Source organism: Podarcis liolepis (genome assembly GCF_965112155.1).
Source record: "Podarcis liolepis genome assembly, chromosome: 4".
NCBI lineage: Eukaryota > Metazoa > Chordata > Lepidosauria > Squamata > Lacertidae > Podarcis > Podarcis liolepis.
Window position 1 is genome coordinate 107,134,369 of NC_139558.1, and position 20,376 is coordinate 107,154,744.

General features: G+C 46.4%; 3 protein-coding genes and 1 long non-coding RNA gene across 6 annotated transcripts in view; 3 read left to right on the top strand and 1 right to left on the bottom strand.

Annotated features, from left to right (window-relative positions):
* Nucleotides 1-13,958, top strand: part of LOC310705148 (uncharacterized protein) — a 132,330-nt gene extending 118,372 nt beyond the window's left edge. Inside the window, exon 6 of the mRNA XM_083499646.1 lies at nt 12,426-13,958. The gene's annotated coding sequence lies outside the window, so the exon portion shown is untranslated. The remainder of the gene's footprint in view (nt 1-12,425) is intronic.
* LOC310705423 overlaps nt 1-20,376 on the bottom strand; it is a 138,450-nt gene that overhangs the window by 108,708 nt on the left and 9,366 nt on the right. The window lies entirely within an intron of this gene.
* Nucleotides 1-20,376, top strand: part of LOC310705046 (uncharacterized protein) — a 162,215-nt gene that overhangs the window by 20,914 nt on the left and 120,925 nt on the right. The window lies entirely within an intron of this gene.
* Nucleotides 2,257-13,958, top strand: LOC310705260 (uncharacterized protein). Of its 3 annotated transcripts, XM_083499859.1 has the most exons (4): nt 2,257-4,862; nt 5,245-6,527; nt 8,784-8,910; nt 11,126-13,958. In XM_083499859.1, exons 3-4 carry the CDS (start codon nt 8,877-8,879, stop codon nt 12,208-12,210), a joined length of 1,119 nt encoding a protein of 372 aa, XP_083355985.1. In that variant the 5' UTR covers nt 2,257-4,862; nt 5,245-6,527; nt 8,784-8,876; the 3' UTR covers nt 12,211-13,958. The 3 variants fall into 3 exon arrangements, with proteins under 3 accessions (XP_083355985.1, XP_083355986.1, XP_083355987.1); XM_083499860.1 differs by lacking the exons at nt 2,257-4,862; nt 5,245-6,527 and having other exon boundaries at nt 7,425-8,910; XM_083499861.1 differs by lacking the exons at nt 2,257-4,862; nt 5,245-6,527; nt 8,784-8,910 and adding an exon at nt 9,781-9,938.

A 20,376-nucleotide genomic window follows, 5' to 3' on the forward strand; every position in this document is an offset into this window, starting at 1 on the left:
TCTCCTTGAATTTGAATTTCAATTGCCACAAATTTTCCTTGATCATCTTTAAAAATGAATTTCGGTGATAGGCTCTCTTTAGCATAGATTACAACTCCTCTCTTTTTAACTTTATCCGACGAAATAAACTCCTGACCCAATCTTTTGTTGATCAATACTTTCCTGTGTAGCCTTATCACATGAGTTTCCTGTAAGCAAATCAAGTCCAATTGCTCCTTTTTCAATAATGAAACACTTTTTTCCTTTTCTCCGGGGAATTAAAACCGTGAATGTTCCAACTTAATAGTTGCAGAGACATGGTATAGTTATTTTGCTTTTCCTCCAACTGCTCCCAATGATTCCTCTTCTTTTGTCAGTGGTGTCACTTTCTCTAGTTTGTCCAATCCCAAAGGTAGTGATACTAAGTCTAATGTTCCTGGTTTTAGTGCTCTTGGCTCTTCTTCTTCAACTCCTTTTTGTAGATTTTCTCCGTGCTCTCTCAAAAAAATTTCTTTGTCTTCCACTGATCATATTTTGATTTTTTTCCCTTTAAAGGTAAAAGAAAGGCCTTGGGGAAACTCCCACCTGAAAACAATTCTGTTTCCTCTCAGCAGGGCCGCCAACTCTCCGTAGTTAGCCCTAAGATCCAGTAAATATTTCGGAATGTCCTTAAAAATCTCTACTTTTGATTCTTGTATCTCCAATGTCTGCTGGAAGTGCAGACTCAATATTTTATCTCTCTCTTCTTTTGTTCGGAGGGTAATCAAACAGTTTGCATTGGCTTTTTTAGCTGCCGCGTCACACTGTTGACTCATGTCAAGTTTGTGGTCAACCAAGACTCCTAGATCCTTTTCACATGTACTGCTCTCAAGTCAGGTGTCACCCATCTTGTATTTGTGCCTCTCATTTTTTTTTGCCCAAGTGCAATACTTTACATTTCCCCCTGTTCAAATTCATCTTGTTTGTTTTGGCCCAGTTCTCTAATCTGTCAAGGTCGTTTTGAAGTGTGATCCTGTCCTCTGGGGTGTTAGCCACTCCTCCCAGTTTGGTGTCATCTGCAAATTTGATCAGGATGCCCTTGAGTCCATCATCCAAGTCGTTGATAAAGATGTTGAATAAGACCGGGCCCAAGACAGGCTTGTAATTTTGTCAAAAAACGAGAACAGGTTAGTCTGACATGACTTATTTTTCAGAAATCCATGCTGACTATTGGTGATCACAGCATTCCTTTCTAGGTGCTCACAGACTGTTTGCTTAATGATCTGCTCCAGAATCTTCCCTGGTATTGATGTCAGACTGACTGGGCGGTAATTATTTGGGTCCTCTCTTTTCCCCTTTTTGAAAATAGGGACAACATTTGCCCTCCTCCAGTCTGCCGGGACTTCGCCTGTTCTCCAGGAATTCTCAAAGATGACTGCCAGTGGTTCTGAGATCACATCTGCCAGTTCTTTTAATACTCTTGGATGCAGTTCGTCTGGCCCTGGAGACTTGAATACATCTAGACTAGCCAAGTATTCTTGTACTATCTCCTTAGTTATTCTGGGCTGTGTTTCCTTTGCTGAATCATTTGCTCCAAATTCTTCAGGTCGGGCATTGTTTTCTTTATCGGAGAAGACTGAGGCAAAGAAGGCATTGAGGAGTTCAGCCCTTTCTGTGTCCCCTGTTTGCATTTCACCATCTTCTCCTCTGAGTGACCCCACTGTTTCTTTGTTCTTCCTTTTGCTACGAACATACCCATAAAAGCCTTTTTTGTTGCTTTTAACCTCTCTAGCAAGCCTGAGTTCATTCTGTGCTTTAGCTTTTCTGACTTTGTGTCTACACGTGCTGGCTATTTGTTTGAATTCCTCTTTAGGCACCTTCCATGTTTCCGTCTCAATGGTATTGCCTGACGTTGTGCTTTTACTATCTCCCTCTTAACAAACTCCCAGCCATCATGAACTCCCTTTCCTTTTAGTATTACTGTCCATGGGATCTCACCCAGCATTTCATCCAGCAGAGCTTTACAGCTAATGAAGACAAATGAGCATAATGGTCCCACATCCAAAATGTTCAGGATTGACCCTGTCCATAAGAAATCCAGTTGCAGCAGACTTAACTGAAACTTACCACAACTTAGAATGTCTAAACCTTAACACTCAGCATACTATGTACAGAACACCAGAAGGGAGGGAGAGAGAGAGAAAGTGAAACCCAGGCTCCTTCTGACCTCTTCTTATAGTCAGCATGACCTTGACAGAAGAGTTGACAGAACCTCTTTAAACCAGCTGTACTCTGAAGGAATAACCCAAAGCTTACGAACCTTCTGCCTGTTTCTTTTTTGCAGAGAAGCTTCCGGAACCCTCTTGAATTAACTAGAATAGGAAAGAGCTCTACATATCAGATCAATACTTTCTCCGCTAAGAAATGCAGACTGACCATCCCCCCATTTATTAAGTGCAGGAAGTATTGATATGCAAAACACCTCTGGAAAAACATTGCATGTACACTTTCCTTCAACAAGAATAAATCCTAGCCTTTGGTTGGTAGACCTGCAGTTCACCAGCAGATGACACAGTCTGACCAGAAGCTTCTGTGAGCAGCAGAACAACATCCTGACTCCTAAAACTAAATGTTGTCTTTCACATTAGAAAACAAAAGGCTACCTATGAAACCTTACACAGTTAAGGAAAAAACACAACTCACTCATCAAAACAGCTATAAGATAAGGTTTATATCTTATCTTACTAATAGTATATAAACTCCACTCAAACATATAAACCAAGACCTGAAAACCTCGCTTTATAGCAAATCTCTCCAACAGAATATTCAACAGAGCACTTCTTTACCAGACCACATCAACAAACTTTGCCCTGTATCATCTCACTTTTCAAATCTCTCCACACTAAAGAAACTTCCACCTAGACAACTAGTCCATTAATTGATTGACAGTGCAAACTGACAGACCCTCAAGAAATGAGCTGCTCTTCTCATGAGGCCCGAAACATAGCCAAGTCTGTGAACATCGTGTTCTTGCTGATAAAGAGCTAACTCCAGCTGTGAAGTGTGGGATTTCCTGCCCCGATAACTCTGTGACACCAGCCTTCTCAATGTTGACAGTAGGATTCACCTGTAGTTGCAGTTTTCATGGAATCCTAGAGTTGAAAGGGACCCCAAGGGTCATCAAGTCCCACCCCCTGCATTGCAGGAGTCTCAGCTAGATCCTCCAAGACAGATGGCCATCCAAAGTAGGCTTCTTGTATTTCTATATTCATCAATGAATGCTAAAATAGGCTTCTAAGCAGCGGACAGACGAGAACAAATAGTGTCCAGGATTCACCTATCCAGCCCCATCTGCTGCGAAATGGGGCCTGCCCCCATCCTGTGAGGAGAACCTGAGCTCACAGGGTTAAACAGCTCAGTGTATGCATCCAGCCTTCTGTGGGGCGGAGGGATCTTGCATCACATCCAGAATCTCTTTTTCTTTGTTCTATTCTGCTTTGTCTTTTGTACGGAACAGTCATGAGTTACGATCTGTTCGATACTGGATAATTTACTGCTGTAAAAATAAAGACCTTTAGCTTAGGAAAAGCTGCATGGGCTCTTGATTTACGCACACTAACGACACGCACAGAAGACAGAAGGCTAAGGGCTTTGACCGCTGTGTTTTTACTCTGCTACGCTCAGAAGTCCGGGAAAGCCGACTGCGTAACAGAAGCTTGCAGGACCTTTCCCCCCGAGCAATAAATCTCAGAGGTTATGGACGCAGAGTTACGCTGTAAAGACAAGCCGAGCTCTCATGTCTGAGCTGTGCTGTGTGCTGAAGAGCTGCAGAGAAGCCCAGCTCTGAGATCCTGCCTGCTGCTTTGCTGAGAGCAGAGGCAGTAGAGCTCGCTGGGTGAAGCTGCTGCGAAGCTGTGTGCTGAAGCAGGCTGGCAAGGAGGAAGCTGGAGGCCTCTCCTCGGAAGACAGCTGGCACGCGTGAGTACTGAGCCCCGGGGTAGGAGATGGCAGAGCTTCAATAAACTTTTAACGTCCCCTTTGAGTGGCTCAATGGCCAGAACTGGGAAGTCTGTTCTAGAAGAGCAAGTGGATGGCTAATGGCCACAGGGCTCTGGCATTGCATACAAGCCCCATCGGCCCAGGCTGCTGCTGGAGCTGCTGCAGCAGACGTGGAGGCTGCTCTGCAGAGAGCGCAGCAGGTGCTGTGTATGCTGAGGGCAAGTGTGGACGCTTTGCTGTTGCCCTACCTTGAGGGTCTCAAGATGGCTGAGGCTGCTTGGCAGGCGCTGGAGAGAGTTTGTGTAACCACAGCGGGAGCCAAGGGCCATCAGGGAGCTGAGGGCCCAGTGGGAGCTGAAGGCCACGTTCCTGAAACCACAGTTGGGTGCTTTGTCTCTGGGAGGCCATGTGATGAAGAGGGCCATAGAGAGAGAGCTGAGGGGCGAGCAGGCCCAGGCTGTGCAGCCAAAGGTGGGGGTGCAGGGAACACACGTTTATGAGAAGAGGCTCGTAGACAGAGAACCGGGGTTTGAGCTGCAGGCCCAGGCTGTCCTGCACCCAAGGGTGGGGGCTTTTGCTTTGAGATGCTGCCACAGATGCAGGCCCCCCCCCATCTCGTGAGAGACTGCCCTGTAGAAGCTCCAGAAGGAACCAAGGTCATCTCCCATAGCAACCAACAGATAAGAGCCACCACATCTGCATCGTCAAAGTGTGGGAAGCAGAAAACAAAGGGAACTGGCAGGGATGGCTCTGAACAAAGGCACCTAGCAGCTTCCATGGCAATAGCAAAGAGCTGTGAACAGGATGCTGTGCTGACCTTTGTAATTGACTCTGGTGCCTCCCACCACCTCGTGCCATCTAGTGGTCTTTGGCAGAACTGCACCTCTGTCAAATCTGGGAAATCTGTCTTGCAGATCATAGAATCATAGAGTTGGAAGAGACCACAAGGGCCATCGAGCCCAACCCCCTGCCAAGCAGGAAACACCATCAGAGCACTCCTGACATATGGTTGTCAAGCCTCTGCTTAAAGACCTCCAAAGTAGGAGACTCCACCACACTCCTTGGCAGCAAATCCCACTGTCAAACAGCTCTTACTGTCAGGAAGTTCTTCCTAATGTTTAGGTGGAATCTTCTTTCTTGTAGTTTGGATCCATTGCTCCGTGTCCGCTTCTCTGGAGCAGCAGAAAACAACCTTTCTCCCTCCTCTATGTGACATCCTTTTATATATTTGAACATGGCTATCATATCACACCTTAACCTCCTCTTCTCCAGGCTAAACATGCCCAGCTCCCTTAGATGGAACCAGACATCCTCTGACACAATCTGGCTCATTGTTTTGCTCTTTCTTACAGGAGTTGATAGAGGCGTTTGTAGTCCCCGGATTGTCCTGCTGTCTGTTATCCGTTGCTGATGGTTACAGAGTCTGTTTTGAAAATAACATGTGTTTCATTTCCAGGGGTGGACAACACCTGGTCAGTGTGGAATGTAAAGATAGGCTGTTTGTGCTAGAAACTTCTCTTGCAGGTCCAGGTACCACTGAGGCAGCTCAAGCACAATGTGCCAACATTCCAGTCCATGATGCGTGCCATCATCTTTGGCACCAGAGTATGGGTCACATGTCCTGGGGTTATGTGAAGAAGATCCCAGAGTTCATGTGCTAAATTTCTTGATTGCAGGGTGTGTAAACAGGCGAAGGTGAAAATGTGCTCCTACCCAAGGTCTGAAAGAGTGATCAGCAGTCCTTTTGAGCTGGTGCATGCAGATTTGTGTGACCCTATGCCAGTAGCCAGTCTGGGCAGGGCCAAATATGCTCTCACTCTGACAGATGATTTTTCTAGAAATGGGTGGATCTTCATAATCAAACACAAGAGTGAGGCTGCGCCACTGATCAGAGACTGGATTGCAGCAGTGGAACTGTTTCTTCCGCCAGAAGTGAATACATCACAGGTTGACGGTTCCACACAGAGCCCAACAGAATGGTGTTGCAGAACTTAGGATCAGAACGCTGCAGGACATGTCTGCAGCTTTGCTGTCTGATGCTGGGCTTCCCCAGCACTTTTGGGCCGAAGCCTGGAAAAATTCTAATTTCACGTTGAACAGGTCATTCTACTCTGTTGTAGGGGACACGCCCTATTTTCTGCTGCATGGCAAGAAGCCCAAGGTGCATTTCTTCCGTGTATTTGGCTGTGAGGCCTGGGTCCTTGTGCCAAAGGCCAAGCTCAGAAAGGGTGGCCCTAGGTCCCAAAAGATGATTTTCTGTGGGTATGAGCCAGGGACCAAGGGGTGGAGATTTGCCTATCCAACAGGCAATCAGTCCAGGATTCTGCTCAGCAGCAGTGCTGAGTTCTGTGAGTAGAATGGATGGACACACATACATGGGAACCCTGATGTTCTTTCAGAGAGCCTGCTTTACTCTGCTGATGAGGAAGAGGTAGAGGCTGAACCCACTGCTGAGGCACAGAGTCCTGACCCAGAGCAGGTAGAGGGAAGAACTCCTAAAGCTGTGAAGCTTGAACAGAGAAGTGCTCCTTCCTCACCCACAGGTTCAGCTGAGAAGTCTAAACGGCGCAGTAAGTCAGAGGGGGAGCTCTCTGAGGCCAAGGACATTCTAGCTGGTCCTAGTGGGTCTGAGGAGGTACCTGAAACTGGGTTGAGACGTTCATAGAATCATAGAATAGAATCATAGAATCCTAGAGTTGGAAGAGACCACAAGGGCCATCGAGTCCAACCCCCTGCCAAGCAGGAAACACCATCAGAGCACTCCTGACATATGGTTGTCAAGCCTCTGCTTAAAGACCTCCAAAGTAGGAGACTCCACCACACTCCTTGGCAGCAAATTCCACTGTCGAACAGCTCTTACGGTCAGGAAGTTCTTCCTAATGTTTAGGTGGAATCTTCTTTCTTGTAGTTTGGATCCATTGCTCCGTGTCCGCTTCTCTGGAGCAGCAGAAAACAACCTTTCTCCCTCCTCTATGTGACATCCTTTTATATATTTGAACATGGCTATCATATCACCCCTTAACCTCCTCTTCTCCAGGCTAAACATGCCCAGCTCCCTTAGCCGTTCCTCATAAGGCATCGTTTCCAGGCCTTTGACCATTTTGGTTGCCCTCCTCTGGACACGTTCCAGTTTGTCAGTGTCCTTCTTGAACTGTGGTGCCCAGAACTGGACACAGTACTCCAGGTGAGGTCTGACCAGAGCAGAATACAGTGGCACTATTCAGCTCGCACAACGAAAGGTAAACCTCCTGACAGGTTTGCAGTCACAAGTGTGTGGGTTGGCATGGCACAGTGTGAACACGAGAGTTTTTGAGGGTGTTCAGAAACTGCCTCAGGAAGAAGCCAGAAAATGGCATGAGGCAATGCAGAAGGAGATGAGCTCAATGGAGTCTCTAGGTGTGTTCTCCCTCACAACGTTGCCAGTGGGCAAACAGGCCGTGAGCAGCCACTGGGTCTTAAACCCACAGCAACAGGGGAACCACAATACAAGGCTAGGCTAGTAGCCAGAGGGTTCACACACAAAGGCGGCTGCATTATACTGAGGTATATGCCCCCACTTCCAGAAGTGAAACTCTGCACATGCTCTTAGCCATTGCTGCACAAAGAGGTTTTCAGGTGCATCACTTTGATGTGGATGTGGCCTATTTGAACTCAGAGCTCCAGGAGGATCTGTACATGCTTCCTCCTCCAGCGTTTGAGGGCAATGAGCTGAATACTGTATGGAAGCTTCACAAGTCGATGTATGGCTTAAAGCAATCGGCCAGAAATTGAAACTTGTACTTGAATGAAGCCTTAGAGAAGCTAGGTTTCAAGAAGAGTCTTGCTGACAGCTGCCTGTACCTTAAAGGGTCAGGAGTCACAGGAAATGTTGTTGATCTTTGTTGATGACATCATTCACATCTCAGGGGTAAACAAACAGGTGCAGAAGTTTGCCAAAGAGCTTGGAAAACGGTTTTAGCTCAAGAACCTGGGTGCAGTAAGGATCTACTTAGGTGTTCAGATAGACAGGACTGAAGATGGAAGCTTCTTGCTCAGTCAGAAAGGCAAGATTGAGCAGTTGCTTGAGAAGTTCAGAATGTCTGATTGTGCAGGGGTTAGGGCACCCATGGAGACAAGCTACGTGAAAGACAGTTGGCTAGCAGCACGCATTGCGTTTGAGAACGCTGAGCTCTTCCAGTCAGCTCTGGGTAGTCTGTTGTATCTGTCCCAATGGAGCAGGCCGGACATTGCTTTTGCTACCAATCTGCTCAGTAGGGAAGCATCAAAGCCCAGTGTAAATGCCTGGCATGGTATCAAGCGGGTGCTGCGTTACCTGCAGGATACCAAGGACTTCAGTCTCAAGCTGTCAGCTGCAGGTGAGACGGCGCTTACTTGTGGGCAGATAGCGACGGGGTGAATCTGGATGACAGGAAGTCCGTATCTGGGATGGTAATAAACCTTGGGGAATCTCTAGTTGGGTGGAAGTCCCGGAAGCAAAGTTTCATTGCGCTGTCCTCTACTGAGGCTGAGTTCATTGCACTGTCGGAATTCTGCAGGGAACTGGAGTTCTATAGATGCCTGGTGCAAGAGATCTATGGGGTTTGTTGCCTGCACATCACTGTTTGGGAAGACAATCAACCCTGTCTGAAGTTGGCAGAATCTGGGCAGTTTAAGGCCAGAACCAAGCATCTAGACATTCGTTTCCAGAATGCGTGTCAAAGTGTCAATCCTATTGAAAGCAATCCTATTGAAACAACACAGCAATTAAGAGAAAGGAAAGAACAGAGCATTGTGTAGCAGATCATATTTCTGCTGTCTCAGAAGAGGACATTTCCTTTTTCTTTTAGGGTCCAGTGTGCTTTGAAGATGTCGCTGTTTGTTTCACGGACGAGGAGTGCGCATTGCTGGATCCTGACCAGAGAGCTCTGCATAAGGACGTCATGGAGGAGAATCGTGGGATCGTGGCCTCTCTTGGTAAGGCTCCCTGTGGGATCGTCCTATCTGCCTGGAAATTCAAAAAATACCTCTATGTAACAAACCTCATACATTTCCACATAGCTCAGCAGCGCCCAATATAACACCTGGGAACCTAACACCCCCACAATAAACCTTGAACAGCAAATTCCAGTTTTTTCTGTATTCCAGCAAATTCCCGGGGTTTTTTTGTGTATGAAGAAGTGTGCATACACACAAAAACTCATACTAATTACAAACTCAGTTGGTCTCTAAGGTGCTACTGGAAGGATTTTTTTTTTATTTAGCTTCAGAGTTGTGCGGAAAGATAAGTAGCTTCTGTCAAGTTTTCTGTTTTTGTTTTTGTTGCTGTCAGTCTTGGGTTGACCAGAGAGACGACTGACATTGGAGATGGAGGGGATGCCATGACTGGGCCAAACCAAATTCATCCCAGAGAAGAGCCAGGCTTATTGAATCTCAGGTAGCAGTAGCAGTGATGATGATGATGATGATGATGATGATGATAATAATAATAATAATAATAATAATAATAATAATAATAATAATAATATTTTTTACTTTTACTCTGCCCATCTGGCTGGGTTGCCCCAGCTGCTCTGGGCGGCTTCCAACACTTATATAAACCAGAAACATTAATCATAACAATCTGTCCCCATATAAAAAGTACATTAACTTTAAAATGAACAACTTACACTACTGGCCAAAATTGTGGAAACCTTTTGGAGAAAGTGTATTTCAGAGCTTTGATACCTCATAACACCACTTTTTGGGGGAGTAATAGCATAAAACTATATATCAATGGAAAAATAATTTAATGAAGAATGTAATGGTTTTCTTCTGTCATGCAGGCCCTGTCTCTCCATTCTTCGATCATCACTTGCTGTTCTGCACCTTTTCCTGCCTTTACCAGTCTGATTTTGGAGTGACTGAGTCTCTTATACCTCTTCAAAAATATAGACCAGCTTTGGTTAAGTTTTCCCCAATCTTCCTTCTAATTTCTTCATACCTGTAGCCTTGTTCACTTAATAGTACGATTTTACATCTCTTTCTGGGTAACTACCAACCAAATTGATAGCAATCACATAATACCCTGACAAAAGTCAACCTAAGCAAGTTGTGCTTCCCTTTTCTGGTCATATGTCTATAACCTTTGATAGAATACAGATAATTGAACAAACTTTGTTGCACTACATTCTTGATTAAATTATCTTTCCATTGCTATATAATATTATGGTATGACAGTCACATCTCGGGTTACAGTCACTTTAGGTTGCGTGTTTTCGGGTTGCGCACTGAGCCGAACCTGGAAGTACCGGAATGGGTTACTTCCAGGTTTCAGTGCTCGCACATGCGCAGAACCACCAAATTACGACCCACCCATGCGCAGATGCAACGCTGCTGGTGGCGAATGCTGCGAGTTGTGAACATGTCTCCCACACGGATCATGTTTGCAACCCGAGCATCCACTGTACTCCAAAAGAAGTGGTGTTATGAGACATCAAACATCTGAAATGCACTTTTTTCTAAAAGGCTTTCACAATTTTGTTGTTCTTGTTTAGTCGTTTAGTCGTGTCCGCCTCTTCGTGACCCCATGGACCAGAGCACGCCAGGCACCCCTGTCTTCCACTGCCTCCCGCAGCTTGGTCACAATTTTACCACTACAGTGTTAAGGGATTCAGAACGTACAGGGTTAAAGAGTTCTGAGTGACGTTCTGAATGACGTCTCTTTCTTGAGGCGTGGTTACAGACACATTTGGGAGGGTTTTACTCTGAGTGTGTTAGTCTGTTGTTTGCTCGGACGGAAGGCGAGAGAGAAAATGTGCGCTCTCTCACCAGGAATTTTATGAGCTGTCTTACTACACGAATAAAGATTTGGAGATAAGCAAAAAAGGCTGAGTCAAGTCTGACATTTATTACCCCACACTGCATTCGCTTCTCGCCGCTGCGATTACTCTGCTAAGCCAGCCAAGGAGGGCAGAGAGGCATGGAGCAGGGGTGCACAACGGAAGCCTGCAGGACTCCATATGGCCCTCTTGGAGGCAACAGGTCTCTGGACATACAGTATATCAAAGAAAGCAACATTCAACAACCCATCAGAATCTAATAAATATGTTGGTTAATGACAAACAACAAAGGTAATGGACACACACACAACTCCCTTCAGTTCTTCTTCATTTGTTCCTGAGGCTCTAATCCCTTTTTGTCTCCATTGCAGATTGTGATGAATTGCACATCGAGAACAAGGCTGAACAAGACAAAATCCCCAGAAAGGAGAAGCCATGGAAAAATTTGGAGTGTGGAGACAGCCGCACTCAGAGCTCCAATCTCACTAAGCATCAGATAATTCATACAGGAGACAAACCCTATCAGTGCATGGAATGTGGGAAGAGCTTTAGTTGGAGCTCCCATCTCACTTACCACCAGAGAATTCATACAGGGGAGAAACCCTATCAGTGTGTGGAATGTGGAAAGAGCTTCAGTCAGAGCTCCCATCTAACTAACCATCAGAGAATTCATACAGGGGAGAAACCCTATCATTGTGTGGAATGTGGAAAGAGCTTCAGGGAGAGCTCCCATCTCACTAAGCATCAGAGAATTCATACAGGAGAGAAACCCTATCAGTGTGTGGAATGTGGAAAGAGCTTCAATCACAGCTCCTCTCTCACTTCCCATCAAAGAATTCATACAGGGGAGAAACCCTATCAGTGTGGGGAATGTGGAAAGAGCTTCAGGCAGGGCTCCAGTCTCAATAGCCATCAGAGAATTCATACAGGGGAGAAACCCTATCAGTGCATGGAATGTGGAAAGAGCTTCAGTCACAGCCAAAGTCTGAATTCCCATCAAAGAATTCATACAGGGGAGAAACCCTATCAGTGTGGGGAATGTGGAAAGAGCTTCAGTCACAGCCATGATCTCACTTCCCATCAAAGAATTCATACAGGGGAGAAACCCTATCAGTGTGGGGAATGTGGAAAGAGCTTCACGAAGAGCTCGGATCTCACTTCCCATCAGAGAATTCATACAGGGGAGAAACCCTATCAGTGTGGGGAATGTGGAAAGAGCTTCAGTCACAGCCATGATCTCACTTCCCATCAAAGAATTCATACAGGGGAGAAACCCTATCAGTGTGGGGAATGTGGAAAGAAATTCATTACAAGCTCCAAACTCACTTCCCATCAGAGAATTCATACAGGAGAGAAACCCTATCAGTGCTTTGAATGTGGAAAGAGCTTCAGTCACAGCTCTGCTGTCACTAAGCATCAGAAACGTCATACAGGGGAGAAACCCTTCATTCTATAGCTTTAGGAGCCTTGTTAATACGCACCTTTTTAACCAGGCCTTTGGCTGATTGACATCTAAGGCCCTTTTAAAATGTGGTGGGGAGTTGAGTTATGATGTGTATTTTGTGTTTTTATGTTGTAACCGTCCTGAGACATGTGGGAACAGGAGTCAACACTTAGAGGCTGAGGGGGTTTTGCCCCCCAATGATATATTTGAGGGGGGCACTCCCCCAGTTGATAGGCATTGCCATTCCAATGGCCTGCATGCGTCATGTGTTTGATTGTGCAAAGCAGGCCTTACCTGTCCCCCACCTATATTTTATTCAAGTTGGCACCCCTGGGTCGGGTGATAGACAAATTTAATAAATACATAAATCACCTTCCTTTGCACATGTTTCAGCCTGTCAATATCCTTATTTTTTATCATTTTTAATATTTCTGTGCCTTTCATCTGAAGATTTCACAACAGAAACATACAGGATAAAAGCATGGCTTTCTCAAAAACAAGAAAAGCCAGAGAAATCTCTCCTCCCCTTTTTCTGGATGGAGTTACAAACTTTGTTGATCAGGGAACAGCTGTGGAAATAGTGCATCTTGATTTCAGAAAGGCTTTTGACGAAGTCCCCCATAATATTTTTGCCTTTAAGCTTCTAAAATGTGGGCTGAATGAGGAAACTCTTAGGTGGATTTGACTAACCGAACCCAAACAGTCCTCCTCCATGGTTCCTCATCATCTTGGGGAAAAGTGACAAGAGGGGTGCTGCAGGGTTCTGTCCTGGGCCCGTTGTTGTTCAACGTCTTTATGAACGACTTGGATGAAGGAACTGAGGGGGTGCTCATCCCATTTGCGGAGGACACCAAACGGGGAGCGGAGGCCAATGTGGCAGAAGGCAGAATGAAGCAACCAGAAATCAACTCAACCCGATGGACTGGTGACCCCCTCCTCCCTTTCCTCTCCCCCCAAGCCATCAATACAGCTAACACGATCAATATTCCCCCCAGCCTCACACCTCCACAGAGATCCCCACCCAACACCAGTCCAGGTGACATAAATAGTCACTCCCCATTACCCAACAATCTACAACTCACTCTCAGCACCCCTCCCCACGCCTTACTAAGTAAAATAATTCCCCTTGTTGCCAGGATTTTTAAGGTACCAGTAAGCCACTCCAATTGTGTCCCAGAATTGACAGGCGCAGCAGTAGAGAAAAAGAAAGTGATATTTATTGCTGAGCAATAAGAGACCCAGTGGAATCTTTTCCCAAAGACTGGGCCCCGGGCTCCAGCGCCCAGAGGCTTTATACCTGAGTACATACATGACATAATCGATACAATCGCACACAGCAGCAAAAAGAAAACCAATGAGCGCATTCAAGCCTTGCCCCCTGATCATGTAAAGAGTTCCCTCCCAACGTCTGCTTTTTCAGTCTGAACATGCATTTAACCTTTCCCCTGATTTATGGTAAGGAGGAAGAAAAAGGAACTTCGGCCCTTACGCTCCTACGCGGCCATCTGCTATACCAGGACATTCTGTGGTTAGCATCTTCCTGTTTGAGCTACTCGGGACCCTGTCTGGACCGGGGGGAAAGTGCCAGCACAGCAGATTTATTGCTTCCCCCTTATGTTAGCGAGACATTGAGAAGAACAAGGGAAGCAAACTGGGGCAGAGTTCATTTCGGATTCTTCCGATCTAAGCAATTTGCTATAAGCTTTTGCAGAAGCCGTCATGTTTCAAACATGGATTATATAAAAATCATTATAAGGATATATGGTTATATGGCTAACTGATTATATGAAAAGCATAAGGGTAAAATTCCTCCAGGTGGTCATGCTTCACCCCAACCTCAATAAAACAATCCACAAACAGGCTAAAATCTGACAAACAAGCAGCACATTGGGGCTGCCAGAGCATATCAACACCCTCATCCCTACCCCAACATACCAGTGATGTTAATAACATTATCAACATTGCTTATGGACCCTATATCCAACATAGGCGTCACAAAGTTGGTTGGACGATGGATGGCAGCCAACAGATTGAGGTTGAATCCTGTCAAGACAGAAGTACTGTTTGGGGGGACAGGAGGCGGGCGGGTGTGGAGGACTCCCTGGTCCTGAATGGGGTAACTGTGCCCCTGAAGGACCAGGTGCGCAGCCTGGGAGTCATTTTGGACTCTCAGCTGTCCATGCAGGCACAGGTCAATTCTGTGTCCAGGGCAGCTGTTTACCAGCTCCATCTAGTACGCAGGCTGAGACCCTACCTGCCCACGGACTGTCTCGCCAGAGTGGTGCATGCTCTGGGTATCTCCTGCTTGGACTACTGCAATGCGCTCTAGGTGGGGCTACCTTTGAAAGTGACCCGGAAACTACAACTAATCCAGAATGCAGCAGCCACACTGGTGACTGGGAGCGGCCGCCAAGACCACATAACACCGGTCTTGAAAGACCTACATTGGCTCTCAGTGCGTTTCCGAGCACAATTCAAAGTGTTGGTGCCTCGGTCTAGTATATCTGAAGGAACGTCTCCACCCCCGTTGCTCTGCCTGGACACTGAGATCTAGCACCAAGGGCCTTCTGGTGGTTCCCTCACTGCGAGAAGCCCAGTTAAAGGGAACCAGGCAGAGGGCCTTCTTGGTAGTGGCGCCCGCCCTGTGGAACGCCCTCCCACCAAATGTCAAAGAGAAGAACAACTACCAGACTTTTAGAAGACATCTGAAGGCAGCCCTGTTTAGGGAAGCTTTTAATGTTTGATGCATTATGATATTTTAATATTTTGTTGGAAGCCACCCAAAGTGGCTGGGGAAGCCCAGCCAGATGGGCGGGGTATAAATAATAAATTATTATTATTATTAAGACACTTAACATCGTTTCACTGACCACTTCCTATCACAAACAACAGGGAGGATGGCCTGACCTTGAACAAAGAACTCCATGCCAGCTGAGACCTAGGACCAATTGGCTAAATGCCAGATGGCCCATGATACCCCAAATAAACACCTATATGACTACATAGGGGATACTTTCTGCAACCCACCCCCCACTCTTTAACCCAAATCTAATTTTAACCTCTAGGTCAGCGCAATTTCACTGGTTTGATAGACAATACAAGGTGGGAGACACAGGGCAACCCGGACGGGCTGGCATGGAATCACCCTATATAGTAGATAAGCAAGATGGCTAGCGTAAAAGCAATTACATTAAATGTGAGGGGGTTGGGAAACCCCATCAAAAGAAAATGCATCACCTTGTATGTAAACACCATGAAACCACACATCGCCTTCCTACAATAAATACACAACCCTCCCAAACTCCTGAGCGATCCCTGCTTCAGTCAACAATGAGTTGCACCTGGCTCAGCGAAGTCCTGTGGAGTAGCCATAATACTCAGTAGAGACCTGAACTTCAAAGCCGCAACAGTCCTCAAAGACAAAGGAGGCAGACTCATTTTTGCTAAAGGGACACTAGATGGCAAAACTAAACTGACAATTGGCTCCATATATGCCCCAGACTTGAAAAAGCTAGAGTTCATCCAAAAAACATTAAACAAGTTCCTCTCCTCCAAAGGGGAAGCAATTCCGGGGGGGTGACCTCAACCTAAATATGAAAAGCATATCCCTGAAAGACACCCACCCTACAACCCCATGGGCAACCTTCCTCTGAAGGAAACCCCAACAATTAGGGACTCTTACAATTTGCTAAAAATGCCAAAAACAGGGGTCTCTGACATTTGTGGTGAAGAAAACCCAGGAGACACCAGCCACACAGTCTTGTCTGGGTGCCATGGCACAGTGTCCACCTGGACAGCATTCTGCTCACACAAGGTCGGATCCCCTCAGTAGAATCAATCAACGTAGGTAACATTAAAATCACAGATCACGCCCCAGTAGAAGTTACCCTCAAAATAGGGGGGGGCACAAGCCACCCCATCATGGTCCTTCAGTCCCATCCTAACCACGAATAAACAGAGAGAGTCTCACAGAAACTCTCCAAAACTACTTCAAGGAAAACAATGTAGACGACAAACAACCCCGCTCCTATGGGATGCAATGAAAGCGGTCACCAGAGGAGCTTGTATAAAAGAGAAAGCATCCCTTAAAAAACAAACCTCCTTAAAAGTTAGCAAGATAGAACAAGACATCACGGCCCTCTCATCATGCTACAAACAAACAGGATCTAAAAACGTCCTTAATGTTGTGATATGGATGCAATGCAGCTGCAAACTGCTAGCTTGAAAACAAAACATGATGGGAATGTTGGGACTGTCCGTGGGAAACAGAGGGACAGTCAGTTCACAGGGCAATGCGCCAGAATAAGCTCAGAGTGTAATATGAGCTCTTCCTCTTGCTCTTGTACAGGAAGTCTTTGTCACTTGTTTGCCGATGCTTGAAGAGAGCAGACATGATTTCTGTTATGCTGAAGAGTCAGAAATAAAGCAATGTAAATAGATGTTTCTGACCATCTCTTTCCCCTACCGGGGGGGGGCAGGAAAGAGTGGGTGTGCTCTTCCCACGCTGGGGAGGGTCGCCTATCAAGATCTGCCTGGACTGCCGGGACGTGGGCAGCCAGAGTAGATCATCGGGGCTCAAGCCGGGGGCCTGGGAGAGATGCCAGCTTCTCCAGATAGAGGCTTGAATTCCAACACTTAAAGCTATAGAACAAAAACAGAGAGAACTAGATTCCCTAGAAATCAAGAAAATAATGATCAGCATTCCATACTCTCAACAACGTTTCTGTGAGTATGGAGGGGAAAGTTCCAGATTATTAGCAAAGAGGTGTAGGAAAAAGGAATACATTGCATCTGGCTTCCTGGATTCCTTCATGACATTTCCATCCCGTCTTTCCCCTCCAAGGAGCTCCCAGTGGCGGACATGCTTCTCCTCCCCATTGCCCTGTGAGGCAGGCTGGCCCCCAGGAGGTTTTGCAGGAGATTCATAGGGATTTCTCCCTCTCCACTTGATCAGAATAAAAGACCCCCAAGCTGCTTGCTCAAAGAAGACTTGGTGTGGAGGTCTTGGCAAGGGCAGCTCTAAACAGCTTCAGCTTGAAATAATCCCTTTTTACCTCAGGAGTCCCTGAGGAGTTTGAGGAACTCCCCTAGAAGATGGATGGGAAGTGCAGGAAAGGCCAGGAATGTCTTTCCCTAGTTTCTTGAGGCTTCTCCTTTAGCTCCTGAAAAGGTAGATTTCCTTCTCTTAAAATAAGACGTTTTTCATAACTTTTGAATGTAACCGGCAGATGGAAAATCAGAAGTTCTTTTTATCTTTCTATATTTCTTCTTTTCTTCTTTTCTCTTCTCTTCCTTCCCTATTTTTTGTCTGCTTTTTATTTCCTTTCTTTTTCCTTTTCCCATCTGTTTTTTATGTACATTCATTTTCTATATCTTAAAGGTAAAGGGGTCCCTGACCGTTAAGTCCAGTCGTGGCCGACTCTGGGGTTGCGGCGCTCATCTTGCTTTATTGGCCGTGGGAGCCAGCGTACAGCTTTCGGGTCATGTGGCCACCAGGACTAAGCCACTTCTGGCGAACTAGAGCAGCGCACGGAAACACCGTTTACCTTCCCGTTGGAGCAGTACCTATTTATCTACTTGCACTTTGATGTGCTTTTGAACTGCTAACAGACAGGAGCAGGGACCGAGCAACGGGAGCTCACCCCGTCACGGGGATTCGAACCGCTGACCTTTTGATCGGCAAGTCCTAGGCTCTGTAGTTTAACCCACAGTGCCATCCACGTCCCTTAGGCTTTCGAATAATCAGCCCAGCAATTGTCACCTCTGGGCATTTCCCGGAGTCCCTTTTCCAAGGGCAAAATAGCATTGGAATGGAGGAAACTGGCAAAGGAGTAGATTTGATATGATTTATAAAGTGAGATATCTTCCCTGAGCTGTCAAGGCAAAAGGATACATTCAGGCATAATATTTGTAACATTTAACAATTTAAAGATGTGTGTCCCCCCCATCATTTCTGTAACAGCTCCCCCCTTTGGAGATAAATTTGCTTAGGTTCCGTAGGAATCGCAAATATTTTCTCCACATTTAACTACAGTTCACACATAGACATATTTCCCACCCCCTTTTGGTCCTGTATGTGATATAGGTAAAGGTAAAGGGACCCCTGACCATTAGGTCCAATCGTGACCGGCTCTGGGGTTGCGGCGCTCATCTCGCTTTACTGGCCAAGGGAGCCGCGGTCAGCATGACTAAGCTGTTTCTGGCGAACCAGAGCAGCGCACAGAAACGCTGTTTACCTTCCTGCCAGAGTGGTACCTATTTATCTACTTGCACTTTGACGTGCTTTCGAACTGCTAGGTTGGCTGGAGCAGGGACCGAGCAACGGGAGCTCAACCCGTCGCGGGGATTGGAACTGCCGACCTTCTGATCGGCAAGCCCTAGGCTCTGTGGTTTAACCCACAGCGCTACCCACGTCCCTGAGACACTTATTAGGTCCATAAATTACCATCTCACATATATTCAACACATAAAACAGTGGCAATTTGTAGTTGACAAAGGAGAGCTGGACCCAGAAAGGGCTCCATTCCCTTCCGGAGCTGAGGGCCGCATCCAAGCTCCACCCGGCCCTGGGGGGCCCTCTTCCTCTCCACATTTAACTACAGTTCACACACAGACATATTTCCCACCCCCTGTGGTCCTGTATGTTATATAGATATGCACTAAATAATAACCTGCTATTCCCCTCCCAAATGCATGGGTTTTAGTAAATCGGAAAGGGACTTGCATGTCACGCCTCTTAAGGCCATTTGCAAACAAACATTTTGCTTTCCCTGCCAATCTCCCGGTCCTCACTCTGCACTTCAATTGGGAGAAAGCCACACTCCCAGAGCTCAGGCAGTGGAGTAGCGTGGGGGGTGCAGGGGGGGCGGCCGCACCGGGCGCAACATCTGGGGGGCGCGCACCAATCTAGTGGAAGAGACTCGAGTGCTAAAATCCACGGGTTAGGGGGCACAAATTGCTTGCCTTCCCCCGGGTGCTGACAACCCACGCTACGCCACTGAGCTCAGGCGATGCTGGATGTCGGCATCAATGTTGACCCTTGTGGAAAGATAACTGCCTAGGGAGAAGTGATTGACATTTTCCACTGTTACACCATTGAGTTGGATTTGTGGCACTGCAGAGGGGTTATTTTGTACTTGGTGCAGCACTTTGTTTTTTTGGATGTTGAGTGATAGGCCAAGCTTCTCGTAAGCTTCTGTGAAGATATTTAGGATGGTTTGGAGGTCATCCTCTGAGCGTGCGCACACTACGTTGTCATCAGCATACTGAAGCTCTATGACGGAAGTTACGGTCACCTTACTCCCTGCTTTCAGCCTGCTCAGACTGAAGAGCTTTCTTTCCATCTGTTCGATATATGATTTCTACTCCGGTGGTGAGTTTCCCTTCGACAACGTGTAGGATCATGGCAATGAAAATAATGAATAGAGCTGGGGCAATAACACAACCCTGTTTAACACCTGAAGGGGTAAGAAGCCAAAGAGGGGGGAATATCACAAGGGAAGCTGTAAACGATAAAAACAACAACACTTAGAGTTCAGCATTTTATTCATTTAAATACTATCACCTTTACATATAATTACTACTGTTATTTTCTGCTCAGTCTAATTTCCTTCACTTAGTTTGGCTGTGGTAGAAATGAAGGGACAAAACCTTTGTTAATTTAGACACAGTCGACAAATTATTAAACATTTTCCTTATGTGGGTTTTGAGTTCTCTTAGAGGTTCACGTATCCTGTTTGAAAGGGAAAATTGCCGTATTTTTCGCTCGATAAGACGCACTTTTTTCCTCCTCAAAAGTAAGGGGAAATGGCTGTGTGTCTTACTGAGCGAATATGTGGTCCCTGGAGCCGACTGGCCCAAGTGCAGGGGCGAAAATCAGATCGCGTGTTACGGAGGAGGGAAGGCTGCAGAGAGGAGGCTGCTGGGGTTCCTGTATGGGGCATATTTTGATGTGTGTGTGGAGGCGTGTGAGTCGTGTTGCTGCACGGGAGAGCGCGTGATTAAAGGGGGCGTTGGAGTGACCTTGTGGGTGGAGTCTCTCGATCTGTATGGCATCCCAAGACTACCGTCTGTTCATCAGCCCTGTTCCCCTTGCCTAATGATTGTAGCGCCTTCCTAAGGATTCAGTTGCGTCTCCTGCTGCGTATGGTTTCAACTGGGTAGTTAAAGTCAGCTGCT

Excerpts from the sequence above, each read along its gene's own strand:
- LOC310705260 (XM_083499859.1), top strand. The coding sequence starts at position 8,877 with ATGGAGGAGAATCGTGGGATCGTGGCCTCTCTTG. Across the intron at positions 8,911-11,125 it reads TGGGATCGTGGCCTCTCTTG|ATTGTGATGAATTGCACATC; the intron begins GTAAGGCTCCCT and ends TCTCCATTGCAG.